This window comes from Rattus norvegicus, chromosome 15, assembly GCF_021556685.1.
Source record: "Rattus norvegicus strain SHRSP/BbbUtx chromosome 15, alternate assembly SHRSP_T2T, whole genome shotgun sequence".
Lineage (NCBI taxonomy): Eukaryota > Metazoa > Chordata > Mammalia > Rodentia > Muridae > Rattus > Rattus norvegicus.
In genome coordinates, this window is record NC_141548.1 from 15190439 (window position 1) to 15210853 (window position 20415).

Here is a 20415-nt window from a genome sequence, read left to right on the forward strand (position 1 = left end):
GAGAACTCTCTGTTTAGATTCCTTTCTTTGTCTCTTTCTTTCTTTCTTTTTTTTTTGATTGGATATTTTTATTTACATTTCAAATATTATTCCCTTTCCTGGTTTCCCAGCCATAAGCCCCCTACCCCATCCCCTCCTTCTTCTATGAGGATGTTCCCCCTCCCTAACCACCCCCTTCCTAACCCCCTGCACTGGGGGGGGGTCCAGCCTTGTTGGGACCAAGGGTTTTTCCTCCCATTGGTGCCCCAAAAGGCCATCGTCTGCTACATATGCAGCTGGAGCCATGGGTCTGTCATATGACAATTTTTAACCCTCAAAGTAAAAAAAGACATCAGATGCTCTAGATAAAGTTACCATTTTTCCAGACATTATCATGTTTAGAGTAGGGACATATGATGATAAATTTATCTTCTTTGGTAGAAAGAGTGATATTTAAAAGTCTCTCTCTCTCTCTCTCTCTCTCTCTCTCTCTCTCTCTGTGTGTGTGTGTGTCCTTCCCTCCCTCCCTCTCTGATAACATTCTGTTTCAATCATTTTTCCATCATAAAACCAAGAGGAAACAAAACAGAAAATCGGGAATACCCGATCCTCTTGCTTTTCTAAATGGATTACAGCATTTGCCTAAGCAACCAGGCTTCTCCTGCTTTCTACAAATAAAATATCTTGAATTCAAGTAAAACATCAATCTACCTTTATTTCCTGTTCTAACAAGATAAAACGTTCTAAAACTGATTTTGGAGCCAGAGGTAGTAGCACAGAGGCATACTCTTGGCAGCTGGGAAGGGGCAAGCAGGAATGCCAGGAGTTCAAGGGCAGCCTCAACTGTGCAGCAAATTTTCCATGCCAACCAGGTTCACATGAGACCCCAACTCAAAAGAAAATGACTTCTTTGGAGACGAAGGATAGACTAAGCATTTGCTTTGCCTGGCCACGGCAGCTTTCATTACCCAGCTGAGAAGAATATAAGGTTCTGACAATCCATCCTCTAGTTCACTTCCCCCTCACGGCTACCAGCTCTTTATATACGAATTGGATCACCAGGGGAGGATGAAAACTTGACTGCTGCTAAGTCAAACGCAAAGGGTCCTTTCTGGAAGCCAAGCAGACCTGGGATCAAATAGCAGCACTGCTGTTATCACATGAGCACACTGGATCATTTTTCATTTTTCTAAGGCTCACATTCCATTCCTAAAGAGAAGGAAAATGAAGACACATGGATTTGCGAATGTTGGAGTCACTTGCATGGATATCAGCAAACACATATACAAAGCTGGAAACGTGACATAAGGATTCTTCTGTGTGACTGACTGCCAATCTACAACAGCACAAAGTACACTGCAAGAACCATAGCTTGCACAAAAGCCATCACAATCTTTCACCAGTACTTCTGCAAGGACAGCTGTCCACTCCTTACCTGGGAGTAGCACTAGATGTATGATTAAGTCACATACCCAGAACGATTCTATCAAAACATCTATTGCAAGCCTCTTCCTTTTGCCTTTAATAACATCCCCTTGTCCCAGCGTCCTCGTGATGCTCAAATTGACTGTGGTGCACACTCTCTCTCACCACTGTGCTCTCCAATGCTCTGCTATCCTCAAATACACATCATTGTTAAGAAAGCTTCTCCCTGACTGTCATGTAGATTTAACTGTTATAGTGGAGCTATTTAAATTAAATGGCACAACATGTAGAAAACAGCACAGTGAGTAAAATAAATGGCAACAACTCTTACTAAATTACAAGAGACCAAGGTGGCTGTGGTTGTTTAAATGAGAATGTCCCTCATAGGCTCCAATATTTTTTTTTTTTTCCCGGAGCTGGGGACCGAACCCAGGGCCTTGCGCTTACTAGGCAAGCGCTCTACCACTGAGCTAAATCCCCAACCCCTAGGCTCCAATATTTTAATACTTGACCCCACTTGCTGGTTCTATTTCAGGGGGTTCAGGAGGTGCAGTCTTGCACTGGGGCAGGCTTTGGGCTTTGAGAGCTTAAGACCTCACCCTACATAGAGTTTGCTCTCCCTGTTTTTATGTTTGCAGTTGAGGATGTAAACTTTCAGCATCCTACTCCATGCCTACCATTTGTTGCAATGCTTCTGTGTCAGGACGGACTTGTATCCCTCCTGAAATATAAGCCAAATTAAACTACTTCCATAAGTTATTTTTGGCCATGATGTTTTATCACGGCAACAGAAAGTAACTAAAACAATATACAAATACAGCAGTGAGTGAGGAAGAGGCAGAGGGACTCATAATCTCAGCTAGTAGCAAGTGTGGACAGAAATGTCATCAAAACTACACGAATATCTGCCAATGTCTCAAATAAAGGAAGATAATTACTTTCTGGCCAACCTAGGGCACAAAATTCTAAATAATTTCCGTTAGTGGAGTCATGACATGACCTACAGAATTAAAACCAGGAGCTCATCCAAAGCTTCCTGTGAACAACCAACTTCATGTGTTTGCCAGCTGAGGCTACTGCCTCGTAAATCAATTGTTTGCTTGTGTATTTCCAAAGTAAACCCAGAATACAATCTCCATGAAAAGAAAATGTGCAATTTCAGTGCAAGATCAAGAAAGCAATGATTCAACTAGACTTCATATCATGTTAGAAAAATGTGTGACTGGCAATGATCTCTCCAGAACCATAATATTGGAGGTCAAGTTGGTCATTTTTTTTTCAAATATCTTTAAAACATATAGCACTTTGAGCATTCTCCAACTAAAAACTGGCATAAAGGGTGTTGTAAAGATTTATTGGTAGGCAACATTGCTCACTGTGCAAACATAAGAATTTCAACCTTGGAATCCTAGGAACCCATGTAAAAAAATAGGATATTTGTGAGTGAGTGTGTGTGTGTGTGTGTGTGTGTGTGTGTGTGTGTAATACAGCACTACGAGGTACAAAAAAAAAGAGGATATTAGCCTTAGGTTCAGTGACAGACTCGTCTCAAGGGACTAAGGCAGGAATGGCATGATAGAGTAGGAATCCCAAAGCCCTCCTCCAGTCTTCATATGTGCATAGGAACATGCATTGGCACATACAACACACACACACACACACACACACACACACATATATTAAAAAAATAAAAAAAACCAAAGTTAACTGTATTAGAGGCCCAGAAGTATGTATCTTTTACAGGGATCCTCAAAGGTTTTTCAAAGAATAAAAATAAGCCTTTGAAAACTATCTGATTTATAGATTTAGTGGGATAATCACTGCAACAAGCACTCACTATCACAGTACACAGTTGTTGAAGTTATGGAGGGAGGCATTTTATTTCCATAACCTGCACTGGGTGCCACAGTATGGACGCATAATTTACACTGTCTAAAGAGAAGAAGACATGTGACAAATAGTCCCTATTCTAAGTCTCCTCTACTATTGAGGGAGCTAGATCTTTCCATTCTCAAAGGAGGGTTCCTATGCTGAAATCCTAACTCTAGCACTTCAGAATGTGACTTTGTTTGGAAACAAAATCAAGCAGATAAAGGTGGAGATAGTTGTGATAGTAGAGTTAAAGAGTAAGCTCCTAATTCTGCGTGACATATGACTGGCATCATACACACACACACACACACACACACACACACACACACACACAGTGTCATAGAAAGAAGGCAGAGACCAGAGGGCTGAATCATCCATAAAACAAAAAACACGAAAGACTTCCATTAAAGCAGTAGGATTTGGAGAAGAGTACAGGTTAGACTCCTCCTCGTGACCTATGAAACGATTTTTTTTACACACCCTGATCTCAAAGCTTTGGCCTTCAAAACTTTGCAATTATAAATTTCTGTGATTTATGATATAACCAGGCATTACTTAATGTCTGAGATAGGTTTTAGGAATGTATCCTTGGGTGATTTTATCACTGGACTTCATAGAATGGTTTATGTATACAGGCCAAGACGGTCACATTATCACTTGTGCTAAAGCCTGTTTTAGCAACTGTCATGGAATAAAATACACTCACGTTGCTGCATGGTCTGGAAATCAGCATATCATTTCAGAGGAAAAAAATGCATGTCTACTCAAAAGTACCTTAAAATGTATGTTCAAAATATTAGCCCAGTTACCTCTCAGCAGAACATTGGGTAATATTTACTTGTTGGCTTTTGCTTATTTTGAGATTTTAATTAATAGGTGTATCGTGAGTGTATAAAATGGTTCTAATATGGGTCTACCACCACCTACTTTCAAATGCAAGCACCAATCTATTTGGTATGTTTGGCACCATAGCATGCACAAGATGGGCAGGAGATCACACAGAGTGGGCTGAAGATCCTTCACGGTCACCACCAACTGTATTACTGAGCAAATGTACTTTAGAAGGCCACTGTAAGACTTGAATGAAGACAGAATGGGCCAAGCTTTGCACATTGGAAGGCGAGAGAAATAAAGAACACTATGTACTCCTCAAAGCTCCTACTTCTGTTACTAAACATGTTATTTTCTAATGTTCAATCTACTGTCAATTTTACACACAGCACAGCACTTCATCACCTTTAACATTTTTTCTTTGGAGTTTTAACTTGTGTACACATATTTTGATTCTATTTACTCCATATTTTTCACAGATCTACTTCCCCTTCCTGAGTCTAACCTTGTGTCTTTCTTTAAAAAACACCTTTCAAGCCCAATTTGTGATGCCCAAATATTCTTGGATGTCTCACCTTCCTCTGAAACATGGTTTAGTAATGGGTGCTATAACCTTAAAGAACACCGATCCCTTTATCCCCGGCAGCAAGTAATTGCCAATCACTCCAGGTTAGGGGTGGGACTGGGCACCCGACTTTTCTCTCCATGCTGGAATTTTGTCTGGTTTGGGTTTGCACAGGTTTTGGATATTCTGCCATAACCACTGTGAGTTCATATGTGCCGCTACCCTGCTGTGTCTTGTTTCCTTGTAGCCATCACTGCCTCCTGTTTTTACACTCTTTCCACCTGATCTTCTACAAGGATCTTGGAGCCTTGCAAGGGAGGGTGCAATATATAATATATAATGTATAATGTATAACATATAACATATAATATAAAATATATATCATTATACAAACATATACATTCACTTTAGAGCTAAGCATTCTGAAATTTCTTATTTTCTGCATTTGTTGATAATCACTAAATAGAAACTTCTCTAGATGCCGATTGAGATTGATCAATGGGTATAATTAAACATCATTAGAAGGTGGTTTAATACTACATTTATTTAGGAACATAATAGGTCCTCTGGAATAGTAGGTGTTCTCCTGGCACCCGTGGCATATATAGCCATAAGTTCTTTGTTGGAAAATGGTTCCAAGTATGAGTTTCAATATATAGGACAGGACTTAAATCCAATTAGAAAGTGTTGGGTTACTACCATCATGTTCATAGCACATTGAACCCGTGGGCCTCTCGTGTCAGGTCAGTCACTGTTGGAGCTCACAGAGTTCATAGCAGGGGGTAGCTGATGGTTATTTTCTCCTCCAGTATCTTGCCACCTTTCAGCACTGTGGAAGCTAGCTAATGGGTAAGAAGCATCCAGGTCCATACCGGCTTGACGTCATCATGTTCAATGACTCAAGTATGTGGTGTCTTCAGCAACAGCATATTACAACCAACATCTGCAGGGTAACAAAGAACAATGGCAATATCCTGCAGTATTTGAGGTCTGTGTGATTCCATTGTCCAACACCTTCAAAAGAAGTACCCATGTCTGGCACTGGAATTTGTAGCCTGTGGCATCTATCTATTAGGGGCAGAGTTGCCCTAGTTGTCTTGTTAAAAATCAATGTTGTATCTCTCTCTCTCTCTCTCTCTCTCTCTCTCTCTCTCCCTCCCTCCCTCTCTCTCTCTCTCTCTCTCTCTCTCTCTCTCTCTGTCACACACACACACACACATACACACACACACACACACACACACACACACACACACACACACACACACACCAGGCAAGCCCCATTAATTCCATTAATTCCTTGTCTCATCTCCCAGCTATGGTGCTAAGTATGGTTGCAAGCATGCAAAGACCATACTGGCTTGATACTTGGGTACCAGGATTCAAGCTCAGGTCCCCACGGTATACAACAAACGCTGTTAATCATTGGGCCATCTCGCCAGACTGCATATATACTTTAAAATCAATTTCAAATATAAATGCACGAGTGATGCTGGTGACCTCATGAACAATTGTGCTTTTCTTTCAATTGCTTTATAAATGGAATTGAAACGTCTAACAGTGAAAGTTCTTGAGTAAACCTCATTCATTATCTATGACTCATGAAAACAGACCTTCCCCACATCCTCAAATAACTGCAGTAGAGATGATTATTAATGGCAGCCAATGGGGCATTGTCCCATGGGAAAAATTCCCAGGGTAGCTGGTCCTAGTTTTCATTTGTTTTGATGTTTTTGTTTCTGTGCTTTTAAGGCTGAAGATTAAATTGACACTAGACAAGTACGCTAACACTGACAGCATTCCTGAACCAAGTTTAATTTCTAGGTTTAGGGATAGTCATCATTACTGAACCTCTGAATGAGAACCTTCATATTTCAGTCCATACTTTTATATTCTAAATGCCATCCCCTGTTAGAATTGAAAAAGTGGTATAGGAGTCTGCTCAAGGACTCTTCGCTATTTATGAAATTTTTAAACATATCTTGGATGTAGGTGAAAATCCCTAAGAAACTGGAGGTTCGGTGAAGTTGACTTGTGCGTGAACATATCCAAGGTTGGCGGTTCACATCAAAGTTGTACCAAACCCAGCATGGTTTTGTTGCCCTGCTGTTGAGGTCGAAGTCGACGTTGTCTAGTTATTCTTCTGGGCTCTGCAGAAAACGGAGGACTGCAAGGCTTCCCCTTCTCTAACCTTAACCCCCACACATCTCTACCTGTGGAACGTCACATAGCAGATTTGGTTAAGGATTCGGGTTCAACTTTTTTTCTCCTGATAAAAACAAGTTCAGCTAACATCTGAAATGTTTCCCCATGGTAATGAGGAAACATTACCTCAGTATCTTAAGCCTTCAGTCAATGACATTTGGCCACCCTAGATATTCATAACCCTTCTGCCCAAAACTTATATAAATCTTGAATTGCCCCAAGTAAAGTTGACCCAAAGCTGTTCCTGGTGTGTTGCCATTATCATACGTATTCACAGGGCTTCTTAACCCCCTGACTCCTACCACCACCTCTCCCCTCCTCCATCATCTCTGTTCCATTTGCCCTTATTGACTGATATGGGCCAACATTCCCTGGGGAGCACATTTATTTTCGTTTTTTAGTCAAGATCCCACTATGTATCTCTAATATATATATATATATATATATATATATATATGCTAGTCTACAATTCCCATTATAGACCAGGCTGGCCTCAACCTCACAGAAATCGTTTCTGCCTTCTGAGGTCTGAAACTAAATGCATATACCATCATACCTGGCCCGTCAGCACATTCTGAATCATATTATAATCTCTAGCCAGTCACCTCCTGTCCAGGTGCAGTGTTCCTCGGGATCTCCATGCTTCACTCTAATCATGGGCGAGCACCTGCCAGGCATCCAGAACTATTATTCAATCCCAGTCTTTTTCCCTTTGTAACTTTGGCCCTCTACTTCAGGAAGGATTCCAGCATGTCAACAATCTGTCCATCAGGTACAAGCAAAACCATCAGGTGAAGTCATGGTACAAAAGCGGAGACAAGCAGTCTACGCTCGAGCAGATGGATGGGTGAGTACGTCCTGTTAACACCACAGAGGAATCTCCTCACGTTTGGCACACTCATTCTTCAAATAACGAATCTAAGGAGCCTCAGTTCTCAAGTGCAGGAAGCAGACAAAATTCATGCATTTCCCATCACCAGTGATGGGGACTCATTTGGCTTAAGTAAATTCCCAAACATCCAAAGGAATTTAAGTGTTTATAACTTTGCTAAGGATCTAGAGATTTTCTGAATTCCTCAGATGCCTTCCTAGGCATATGTCCATAACAGATTTCTGAATTTGCTTTTCCTTAGGGAGTGGGCTAGTAAATGAATATTCTATAAGATATACAAGATAAATAAAATTTTCTGAAGAAACAGGAATCTTTTTGAGCAATAAGAATTCCATGAAAAGTTATTTTAGGACACATAGCATTTAAATTTTGCTTCATTTTCTGGTTTCTTTGTTAGTAGAAATGGAACTGAATTAAGAATGAGAAGAAAAATGTAAACTTCTTAAAGCCTTGTATTTTATTAATAAATGATAGATACAGTTATAGATTCACATCTTTTTTTATTATTGTTTTCAGTGGGGGAAATCATTGACACCTGTGCATGAATGAGGAGTCTCTAGTAATGGAGAGAATTGAGGAAGATGATCCAGAACATGGAGTTTGGTGTCCAGTCATATTCACATCCTTTGTGATTTACTTGTTATCTGAATTTAGGAAAATGATTTGAGCACCCAATTTGTAAGCAAGTCTATTAAGTAGCCCTCAGAATGTAATAAGAAATCACATAAGTCACTGACAACAATTAGAAAGCTGTTTTTATCTACATATTAGAATTAACACTATTAGAATATTATGGCTTATGGTTGCCTCACCATGCACCTTGTTCCAGTGGGAAGATAATAGAAACACACACACACACACACACACACACACACACACACACACACACACACAAAGCATCATTAATTACTAGTGTAATACTGTGAAAACTGTGTTTATACAAATCTAGAAGTCTAGAGAGAGTTCATTGCAATTGTAAGTATAGCAGCATCTTCAACAAGGTCTTCCCCAGTTACAGTCCCATAGCTGTGGTACAGGTCAGACACTGCTAAAGGTTTTGCTAACATGTAACCCCTACAAGCAAGCAAATGATGTGACACTTATGATACCCATGTAAAGACATCACAACTTAAAAAAAATTAAATTAAATTAAATTAAACTAAATTAAATGGCCCAAACTCTAGTACATGGCTGACTCAAAATGCATATTTTTTCAGATCTTAGGTGAATTTTGCATATCAACTAATCCTTGTTCTCCTTCATTAAGCAGACAGCATTTAGCACACAAAGCAAGCAAATGATGTTTCTTCATATTTTCTGTTTTCTATCACACCAACAAACACACTTCACACTACACATACACCCCACACACCCATACATACACACACCATACCACACACCACACATATACTTACACAAACACCACACATACTTACACAGACATACACACACAAAACACATACTTATACACACCACATATACTTAAACCCACACACACCTACACAACACATATACTTACACACACACACACACCCCATTTCCATTGTCCATTCATCTGTTGGAAACCATCTAGTTTTAACACCTGTATCCAAACCCTTCACTGGGCTTGTTATGGCCATAACTTTAAAGATCGTCCCTTTCACTGCTCCATTAGAAAGGATGATCTAGAGGAGAGTGGCTTGATTTTCATGATCCTTTAAAATCAGGCCATGAGTGACAGAATAACAGTGGACATTTGACCCATGGGCAATGAATCCATATGCTACTTTATTGGCTTAGAATATGGCCTGGGGTTGACAGTTGGGTTAAACTGAAAAAAAAAAATGACCAGCCAAGGCAATCAAATCCCTTCCTTCAGGGTGTCAGATGAGAATCCTGGGTAGAATGAGTGAGATCCACAAGGAGACTATGCTGAGAAGGCAGGCAGGACTGTGTCTAAATCCTGGAATGGCAGCCACCATGCTATGGACTCTTGCTGCTTGGGTCACTTAGCACTTACCTATTATTTTTATAAGGGTTCTCCTATGTTGCTAAATGGTGAAAAGGTCTATAATACCCCTTTCTCATCCACATTTCACTCTGTTTATGTGAGGTAATCTCTTTCACAACTAAGATTGACAGTTTATCATGTACTTCCATGAGGCCCTTGCAATTCTACCTCACAGCAGATTACAGGAAAGGACTGTGTTATCTAGAATTCATTTATTCTTCCTCCATTCTGTTTCTTTCTTCCCTCCTTCCCTCACCTCTTCCACCGAATAGTGAGTAAACCCTTGGTCTTGGGAGCTATAGAAGGATTGGTAGATGTTCTTGGAGTAAGCTTTTCTGTATTCCAAGAGCTGCACTAAATCTTTAGAATGTGCAGATGAATAAGACAACATTCTATCTTGGCTAGAATGCAAATGTATCACGAGGAAGTATGCTCTAGATACCATCAAGATGTCAACGTCAGTGAGCAACACCTCCCTATCTAGAATGACACCCAAGTGAAAAATAATTCACTAGCCAGTTGGGGTTGGGTAAGATGAGAAATGGAGTATGTTCTAAGCAGAGAAATTGGCATGTTTGAAAGACACCTCATCAGCAAGAAACCATTAATTACCAGGACTTTCAAATGTCCAGGCAATATGAGACATGTGCAGAACAGAAAAGGGGGTTGGCAAGGGTGATCCAGACTTATCTCATGTGCATGTTTGCTTGGGTGATGAGTTATGTTCAACTTTTTCTTTCATATGTCTCCTCATGTGTGTGTGTGTGCGCATACATGTGCGAATCAATGGATAATGTGTTTGTATGTGTGTGCATGTGTGTGTGCTCACAAGTATGTTTGGAAACAAGAGGGCAGCCTTGCATATTTGTCTTAGCATCATTCAAAGTTATTTATTTATTTATTTATTTATTTATTTATTTGTTTGTTTGTTTGTTTACTTGTTTACTTATTCATTCATTTCTTTAGAGGCAAGATCTCTCCACTATTTGATTGAAGACCAAGTCTCAAGGATCATCCTGTCTCCCCCTCTCAGTGCTGGGATTATAAGTTCACACCACCGTGACTGACTTTGGGGGAACAAATAGGTCCTGATGCTTGCAAAACAAGCATTTTGCTGGCTGAGCCATGTCCCACATCTGGGTCTTACTCACACTTTTGACTTCTGAGGAGTCTGAGGCAGAGGCTAAAGGGTGGAGGCTGTTTAAGAGAGAAGGGTTCAGCCCTGAGGGGAGTAGAGCTCAAGCTCCCAAACTGCACACCTCACCACATGTTCCCCGCCACACTCTCCATCCAGCAGTCTGCTGCTCTCAGAGTCACATTCTTTTGCTGCCGGGACCCTTGCTTAATATGCACTTTTACATGCATGGCTTCTTTTAACACTCCTGGCACAGTGGGGAGGCAGGCAAGGGGTGTTTTCTCCAATGTCCAGGTGAGGAAACATATTCCTACCAAAGGGCTAAGTTAATACCTGAAAAAGAATATGCATAAATGCAACAGAAGTGAAAAAAGCCCACGGAAGACAGAGACACTAAGAAGTCCTGATTCTTGCAGGTCTAGAAATTTTTTTGAACTAACACATGACTATTTTCCTCTTCACTTTATACCTGTGGCAGGCAGAGCTTGGAATCCTCTTGAAAGAAATTTCCTTGTATTATTTGTCCCTGTTCTGATGGGCCTCACTCCATCTGCCTCAGTAAACTCAGAAAAGCCTTATGTGTTAAATTCTGGGGGGCAGCTAAGCACCATGCATGTGTCCATTCATATTCCAACTGAACACAATTTTGTCAGAGATGAGAAGGTTATAATTAAATCCACCACATTAACTTAGTTCCAAATGCATCGGGCCCTTAATGGCAGAGTGCCACTCAGGATTTTGATGTTTTATATCACAATTCATCATTTTGTTTATATTGGGGGGTTGCTTCATCATGCAAAGCAAGAGAATGACAGTAAAATGTGATTAGAATATTGACTTTATAATAAAAGTCTCTTGTAGATATTTTATGTGAAAAGATGGTTTTAATTAAAACTTCCTTGGTTAACTAATGATGAGCAGAAAAATGAAGCCAAATATAAGACAATAGATATTTGTTGGATAGCTGTTGAATTTTTGCTAAAAAAATGATATTCCTGGCAATTTCAGAAAAAGTCTCAAATATGTATCTTGATGGGTCCACAAAATAAGACACTATTGGCTTTTAAAACTTCTTTGAAACTTTGGGATCCAAGACACTGAGCACTTTCCTAATGGGAGAAGACTGTAGCATTGAAAGAAAATACAGCATGGAGTGAGGCAGCCAAGTCTTGGCTTTGGCATTCCTATTGGATTTGTTCTAATGAGTTAGTTAGAATTTTTGAGCCCCAAGATAAGATGGCATCATCAAAACCATCATGCTCATGAGACTTCCTACGGAGCTCTCAGAGGGATGTAGTTATTATCGCCTCTCTTTCTAGAAGTTTGAAAGTGTGACCATCGTTATATTACACTCTGTTATAGGTATCAGTTGATTGTTACTGATACCAGGGATTACGTGTGCTATCTCTTGATAGCAAGAACGCAGAACGGGTGGGATGTTTCTTGGAGAACATAGCTTTGAATTTAGGTTTGGAAGTGGAGATTGTATAAATCCTAGTGCTACCATTTAAATAGACCAAATTTCTGGGTGGGCTGGCCTCATGATGGAGGTAAAGATACAGAAATGGGAGCTAGAATAGAAACGTGAGGTCCAGAGTAGTGGCCAACTTACAGTATGATTAGCACTGGATATCAGAGAATGAGGATTTGAGGAATGGAGTAAGTTGATTCCATAAGGGCAGAATCTAGAGACTCTTAGAGCTGCAGCAAAGTGCTAAGGGACTAAGCAAGCCACATAGCATCATTAGGGACCAGAAGTCCCAGAACTGTTCCAATAGGGCTAGCATTTAAAGCATTAGTATGTCCTGAACAACGCAAACATGTTGAGTCCACTCTCCACCTTACACAAAAACCAAGGTGTAAGTCCAGAGCTTATAAATAGCAGAAGAAAGAAAGCAATGTGTTTGCAACAAATTTTTACATATATATATAAATATATATATATATACAAATTTATGTATGTACACATATATATATATACAGAAAGAGGGGGGAGGGGGAGGGGAGGGGAGAGAGAGGAGAAGAGGGAGAGGGAGAGGGAGAGAGAGAGGAGGCCATTAGCAGTACTGAAGTAACAAAATAAGAATGGCCAGTAGAAGATTGGATGGTATGATATGTTCATGGCTTTTCAAAACATAAAAACTAGATAAATTGGATATTTTATAACATTTCCAAATAATGGTTTAAGAGCTTTATAGGACATAATTTCTCATCATGTAATAAAGTAAATTAATGACCGGACTCAGATTTGTGTTTTGAATCTCTGGCTTTCAAGGGTTAATGGCGGTTTCCTCACCCCATCCCTTAAAAGAGATCAAGGGTGGAGAAGCTTTGCCAGGAAGTGATGGAAAGTAGCTGACTCTTTCCTGCCATGCTTTTTTATGTTACTAAGAGTTTAAATTTATTTCATCTACAAGCTCTTCATAAGGAAAGAACATATAAAACGTATCATCCCCCTAAGGGGATGTGTTTGCATGGGAATCAGTTCGAATGGTCCATACATGGGAAAAGTCTTACAACGTGAGTTTCTAAGAAGCACTCACATGTATGACTGTGCACAGGTAACATATCTGTACTTCTGACCTTCATGACTTTCCTTCAACCTGTCCCATTCTCTACTACTAACTGCCAAACTATATCTTGTCCAAAAAAAATTCACTATTTATTACTTAAATTTTATGGATTGTCATGCTTCCCTACATGCTGGTATAAAACACACAGAAACACACAGACACACTCCCACACTCTGTAGTTCTGTAGAGAGCATGTTGGGCTGGGCAGGTAACACACATATCTGATGGACTATGTGATTTACATGCAGACTTATGGAGAGAATATTATTCCTCCTTTGAAAGTTTTATGAAGTGTTTAAAAAAAAGAAAGTTTATTTGCTTTCTTTTCTGTTTTTAAAAATTGTTTTGAAGCAGGATACCACCGTGCATCCCAGGATGATTCCCCCAGCCTCCTTAGTCCTTGGGGTACACTTGCATACCGCCATGTCTGGACTCATTTTAGACAGTATATGGGCATCACCCTGCATGTAAATAGATATTTAACGTAATTCATTGTTTTTAGTGGCAGCATATTTCACTATTTGCACAAATTTCAGCTTTAAGTATTTCCCTACATGATTTAATGGTTGTTTCTATTTTTCTACTGTAAATGAGGTTGTAATAAATATCCTTGAACACATTGCTGCGGTTTACATGTAAGTGTGCTTCCCGATCTTTGCATGTTGAAACCTAATCACCCAAAGGGCGATTGGATGGTAGCACATTTGTGACCCGGATCACTCACAAGGTCAGAGACCTCATGAACAGCACTGGTGCCCTTAAAAGGGGCAGGTGAGGACACAGGGAGGGTGCCATCTGTGAACCAGAAAGTGGGCTCTTGCCAGACACAGAGTCTGTCAACCTTTGATTGAAGCTTTCAGCAGTCAGAACTGTGGGAAAGAAATATTTCTGATATAACAAGTATTCGATTTAAGGAGATTTGTTACAGCAACAAGAGGACTACAGAAGCACACATCTTCTTGTGGACCTCATTTCCATGACTATAGATGCTGACAAGGATTATAGCTTAAAGACTGGAGACTCTCAGCCTCAAAGCCACTTTCTATCACTTTGTCGACTTCTACAAAGGACGAGAAACTGGCTATGGTGAGTGCTCTATCGTTGCCAATGGACAGTTTTCCAGATCGCCCACTGTTCACCACATGTTCTGAATGGGACTAGTAGAAGACACAGAGACAGAACAAATATGTATTGTACCAGAAACTATACTTCCTCCTGATGTCACTGTCATCTGCATATAGGGTGCATATGTCTCAGAGCAGCTACACATGTCACTGCACACACACAAGGGTATATCAGCTCTTCACCTGCCAAGTGCTGTTATCCCTGTCTAGAGGCAAAATGGCCTATAGTACAATACAATGCAGTGTGATGCTCCTTATGAATAGATAATAATAGATAACATATAGATAATAATAGACCAATAAGTAACAGAAGCCCAGAGAGTGATGTGAGTCACTCAGTTTAGGGGTAAGAAATGGGGAGGAGTATGGGACGGTCTTTACTGAGGAGTTAATGTTTTAGTTAAGAACAAACATCTCCTTTAGGCCTGGAACGTGAAGAGAGACAAAGTCACTGGGGTAAATAGCAGTGACTCTGAGCTTTGGAGAGACAGTGTGACCCAGACTCTTGCTTCTTCAGCATTGATGCATTTGAGGATTAACCACAGGGGTTTGTTTTGAACGATGGTTGACAAATGTCGTCTTCCCAGCATTCTAATTTGCTGTCCAGAAAGCTATTATCGAAGCAAACTTACTCAGATTGACCAGGCTTTTGAAATCTATGAATAGAGACCTTATTTGATGGGCAAAATTCCTGCTGAAGAATGAGGGACATTCCAAGTAAATGACAATGTGAGATAGTCATATGTTCTATCAGAACACGATGTCAGGTTTCTGAACTTTGAGGGGATAAGTTGACAACTAAAGTCTTATTTTGATTTTTTAAAAAGCTATGCCTTCACAAGATGTTATAGTTGATGACTAAGTTAATGAATGTGAGACAGGGGTTAAGGAAGACAGCTGAAAGGTCTTTCAACTGTGAGTAGAGTAGGTTTGCCTGACTTGGCCACAAGGAAAAAAAGCAAAACCAACCAACCAATATTACGGCTGCCATGTCATTTTACAGCTGATAAACGCACTTTCTGCCAAACCTCACAGTCTGAGTTCAATCCCAGGAATCCATATAAGTGAACAAACATATGAGAGAACCAAATCTTATATGTTGTCCTCTGACCTCCACATGTGCACTAACCATGGCCTTCATGTACACACAGACACACAGACACACAGACACACAGACACACACACATATGAGAGAGAGAGAGAGAGAGAGAGAGAGAGAGAGAGAGAATATAGTATCAGAATAGCCAATTGAAAGCCAGTAGCTGGAGCCTTCCTAAAGAACTTTCTTGAAGAGGTTAAACTGATCCAATCGAGCATTGTGGTTCAGGTCAATTCACAGGGAAGATGTGATTACCACTAGACTGTGAGGTAAACATGCATCACACTTGTGTAGTGAAAGCCAGACACACACCCTTCTCTCCGAGTCTGAAGCACAGAACAGGCTCTTACATAATTTCCTAGCTGGTCCATGTTATCGCCTGTGATTAATGCCACATGACGGGCTTTGAACTTTCTGTTCAGATGGCTTCTCTAGCCTTCCAGAGCTCCCAGCAAGACGAAATGTGTGACCTGTAGACTTCACTCCGGATAACTGTCATTCCAGCCAACAACATTGGCATTGCTCCATGAGGCCTCGTGAGTAACCATTTTCGTGCCTTGCTCCCATCTACAGACAGATTATCACAGGACTCTTGAGGTGGCTTTTTAAATCAGAAACGATTCAGAGACGCAATATAAGTTCCCACAGCCCAAACCCTAGAGAAAGCTTATCAAGGATTCGACTGAAAAAAAAAAAAGAAAAAAACAAACAAACAAACAAACAAACAACAACAACAAAAAAAAACAGTAGCCACGGTAGAAAGATGATACTAGGGAAGTCCTCCTCACTTATACTATCCTCTCTCTAAAGCCTCCTGGAGTATACTGTAGCTGGAGCTTCTAGTCAGTGAGTCTCAGCGATCTGAGTATCCACACAGAAAACAGAAGCTGTCCGAGTGCTGACCAACTTTTCCAGCTTGGACAAGTCCTTGCAGCTCTCCTCTGTAATGGTTCCCTACCCAGTCTGGTCTAGGGCTCACAAGTGTACTGAAGAGAGCTCTGTGAAGGCTTCTCCTCAATCCCACCTCCTCTGCTTCCCGGACCAGACCCTACTGGCCAGCAAGCTGCAAAGGGAATTGATTCGAGCTCCTGCATAAATGCATCTACATTTCACCTGGAATCCCAATGTGACCTCTACCCTGTCTAGTAGCCCCAGAACCGCACCTCTGGAGCAGGCAGAATAGGAGGAGGCTCGACCCTTGGCTATGAACAGAACCGGGCAGAGAGCGCCCCACTTGACCTCTTTCTACCTGGCAGCTAGATGCCTGCCAGCTACTCACCAACTCCAGGGCTCGCAGGAAGGCAAGGGGTTCCTTCAGTGCCCGAAAGGTTCCCGCAGAGGCCAGCTACGGATGAACGAGAGATGGGAGAGAAAGTAAAAAGTATGAGCAGAAGGCTGGGAACACCTGTCCAGTATATCGGCGTCCCTGGCATTCCCCAATCCTAGGCCAACCACCCTGCCTGTCCTGTTCAGTTCTACCTGGCTCACAGGGTCCATGGCTCGCCCTTACTCTGTCTTCTCTCGCACCGGTTCCCTTCAGGAAGTTCGTGTGACCCACAGCTCCTAGGGTCAGAAGCCACTTCAGGCGGTGAGCAGCTGACCTGGGACCCAGGCGGAGAGCGCTGACTGCCTGTGCCAGCTCCGGGGCTCGTCAGCGCTTTGCGCTCGCTAAGCTAGCTGAGCGGGAGGCAAGCCCAGCCAGAGAGGGGTGGGCGGGGCAGAGTGGGCTGGGGAGCAGCAACAGAGGAGGGGAGAAAGCCAAGCCATCAGGGCCAGGCTGTCATTGGCCAACCGCACGCTCCACGGGGGAGGGCGTCCGGGTGGGCTAAGCACAACCCTCTCACATTGGTCCAGACCCCGTGCGGACGCAAAAGCTGCTCTAGGCTCCGGGGAAACTTTGGGGCTGCTGGCTGGCAACAGTGGACTAATGTCCTCATCAAGAAGGCTGCTGGCTGCAAGAGAAGTTAGGGGCTTCCGGTAAGAAAAGAGCACCCAATGTCAGGGGAGACACGCATTCACTCTAGTGACTTCTCTATGACAAAGCCACCATAGATCATTCCAGTCATTATCCAAAGCCTGCATGGAAAGGCTTCTTGTGGCTAGACGGTTTCAGATTCTGGGGTCCAGTCTGGGACAATATACTGCTATGTCCCTTCCAGGAAGTAGGAGCTGGGAGGAAACTGGGGTGTAGTCTGGAGAGCAGGAAGGAGGGTGGGAGAGAGGACTGGAGAAGGAAGGGGAAAGAGGGTGTGTGTGTGTGTGTGTGTGTGTGTGTGTGTGTGTGTGTGTGTGTGTGTGTATGCTGGCACGCGCCAGCATAGAGTGTGGCTGGAACTGGAATCAGTTGATCTTAATCAGACAGGTAGGTAATCTTCATGGCTATGTGTGAAGTCCTTAGAAAACATCAAGGACTAAACTGGTGTTGAACATAAAGGATTTAGTCCCGTAAATGAATCTCCTTTTAATGATAGATAACAAGCAATTTCCAGTCCAGCCTGAGTCAAACTCTCTTAGAACTTAAGGAGAAGGAGCTCACCCTCACCCCTTAATGGGTCACCTTTGCTGACCGTAATAAACAGCAACAACTTATTTCTGTCAACCAAGAAAACACCTTGCTAAGAGCTTGACAAACATTATTTCAATTAAATATTCACAAAGCGCCCATGGGTGAATAGCATTTCTATTCTCAAGCATTTCTTGAGTTGAGGAAACTGGAACTTACTGAGGGGAGGTGACCTGCTCAGTGTTGTTCAGCTTCCAGGCAACGAGCCAGTCACAAAAAGCAAGGAGGAAGAAGAGGGGAGAGGAAGAGAGATGCCCATACCCACCACGCTCTGCAGCAATTCCTTCCTCTCCCTTTGGACTGGATTCTACATACGAACTGGTCTCCCAGCAACACAGAGCATCCATCTGTTTACTACAAAGATTTGCTAAAAAGGCTTGGGGTGTGTGGAGATAATGTGAGGGGTGCGTTTAATAGTCAGCAGTGGGGAGATGTAGAAAGAAAGAGTTTGTAATCTCTAAGAAGGGATAGCCGTACAAAACTAGCTACGAAAGGGAGTGTTTAGAACAGACCCTTCCAAGCCTGCCAGTGGGTTTTTATTAAAGAAAAATCTAGAAATCTCAAGAGTGGGGGCCCCAACAAGACAGTTGCACCATCTGCGGCCGTAGCTTCGTCCCTCCTTTTACACAGGGCCTAAAACAGTGGGAAGCAGTTGTGTGTAAAAGAAGCCATGATGGACCTACTAACTGGACGGGAGCATAATCAAGTACGTAGTGTCCTGAATTGCATGTTTAGGAACAGGTAGGTGAGCCTGTTTCTTTTCATCTATGAAACGGAACACATAATATTAAGCATTCGCTGTGGCTACTCGCTCTGAGGATTCTAGCGCGTTTTGCAGCCTGGGTAGGATAGCACATCATACTTTGAGTTCACGCAATAATTGCGTCTTTCCCAAAGCAGCTGTGAGCGAGCATGTAAAGGGCCAGACTGGCCATCCATTCTTAAAGTGCCCCTTCCCTTTTGGACCAGGAGTAGCCCGTATGTAGAGACAATGTGTGCACTTCTGAGGATAAGTTCTGGGGAGAAGTTTGGGGAACTTTATATTATCTACCCTCTGTCTTATTTCCTAACACCAGACAATAATGAGTATACTTTCTTCACAGAGACTGGGGCTAAAGCCTAGTGGGAGAACATTTGCCTGGCATGTGCAAAGGCCTGGCTTTGATCCCTAGCATTACCGAAAGCAGGGCAAGGCACATGTCTATAGAGGCATCCTTGGCAGTCTGGGTCCACACAAAAGGTTGGTATAGACCAGATCTGCAGCTGAGCCTTGGGGAATATGGACCTGAATGAGAAATGCTTTGGGGATTCTAAACTGAGATGGTAAGGTTTTCTTTGTTATTGTTGTTACAATTAACCTTAGATGATGAAAAAGATTTCATACAGTATAGGGAAAGCAAGATTCTGCTTCCGGTAGGTTTGATCTCATTTTCTCTGCATTTTTTTTCTTTCTTTCTTTTTTTTTTTCGGAGCTGGGGACCGAACCCAGAGCCTTGTGCTTGCTAGGCAAGTGCTCTACCACTGAGCTAAATCCCCAACCCCTTCTCTGCATTTTTTATTTATTATCTTTGCTCTTTGCATAATTGTCAATGAGCTTAATGTCTCATGTTTATATCTCGTGATGATAATTGTCAGAATATTAGCCACTGACTTGGCTTTGGTCCTGGGTTGCAGTTTTCTATATGTCTTTTAAGCTACATCTCAGCTTGCTCTCCTGTGTGGACAGCACACCTAGTTATAGGTAACTGGCATAAGGTTATCTCTATATTTGAAGCTCTGCACAGGGAGAGATTATTGCCCACTCGAAGATCATTTCAGCTGAGAGCTTGGTACAAATGAAGTATGAAGGCTGTAACTATTCCCTCAGATCTCTCTGCACACACAACACTTCTAGCTAATATGGTAACATATTTTCCCAGTTCCTCAAACATCATGTGAAACTGGCAGACCAGGGCATAATAGCTTAGACAACAATGGCACATTGTCAGAAGTTGCTTTTCGCATTCCACAGATGTATACATTGCCAACAGCTGCATCACCAAAATAAACAAAAAACGTGTGTGTTGCATATTGCATTTGTAATGCTAAATGTTTTGTAGACTTTGGGGTAAGAATCTATTCACACATGGAAATAACACTGGGTTCCCTTCAAACTAAGTTCA

At 41.8% G+C, this 20415-nt stretch overlaps 1 protein-coding gene across 1 annotated transcript in view; it reads right to left on the reverse strand.

Annotated features, from left to right (window-relative positions):
- Synpr (synaptoporin) overlaps positions 1 to 17555 on the reverse strand; it is a 326780-nt gene extending 309225 nt beyond the window's left edge. The window contains exons 1-2 of the mRNA XM_087586532.1: positions 17170 to 17555; positions 16970 to 17035 (exon numbers count right to left, since the gene is read on the reverse strand). Of these exons, the coding sequence (XP_087442658.1) occupies positions 16970 to 17035; positions 17170 to 17187 (84 nt within the window). The 5' untranslated portion in view covers positions 17188 to 17555. The remainder of the gene's footprint in view (positions 1 to 16969; positions 17036 to 17169) is intronic.
- Positions 17556 to 20415: the final 2860 nt, after the last annotated feature.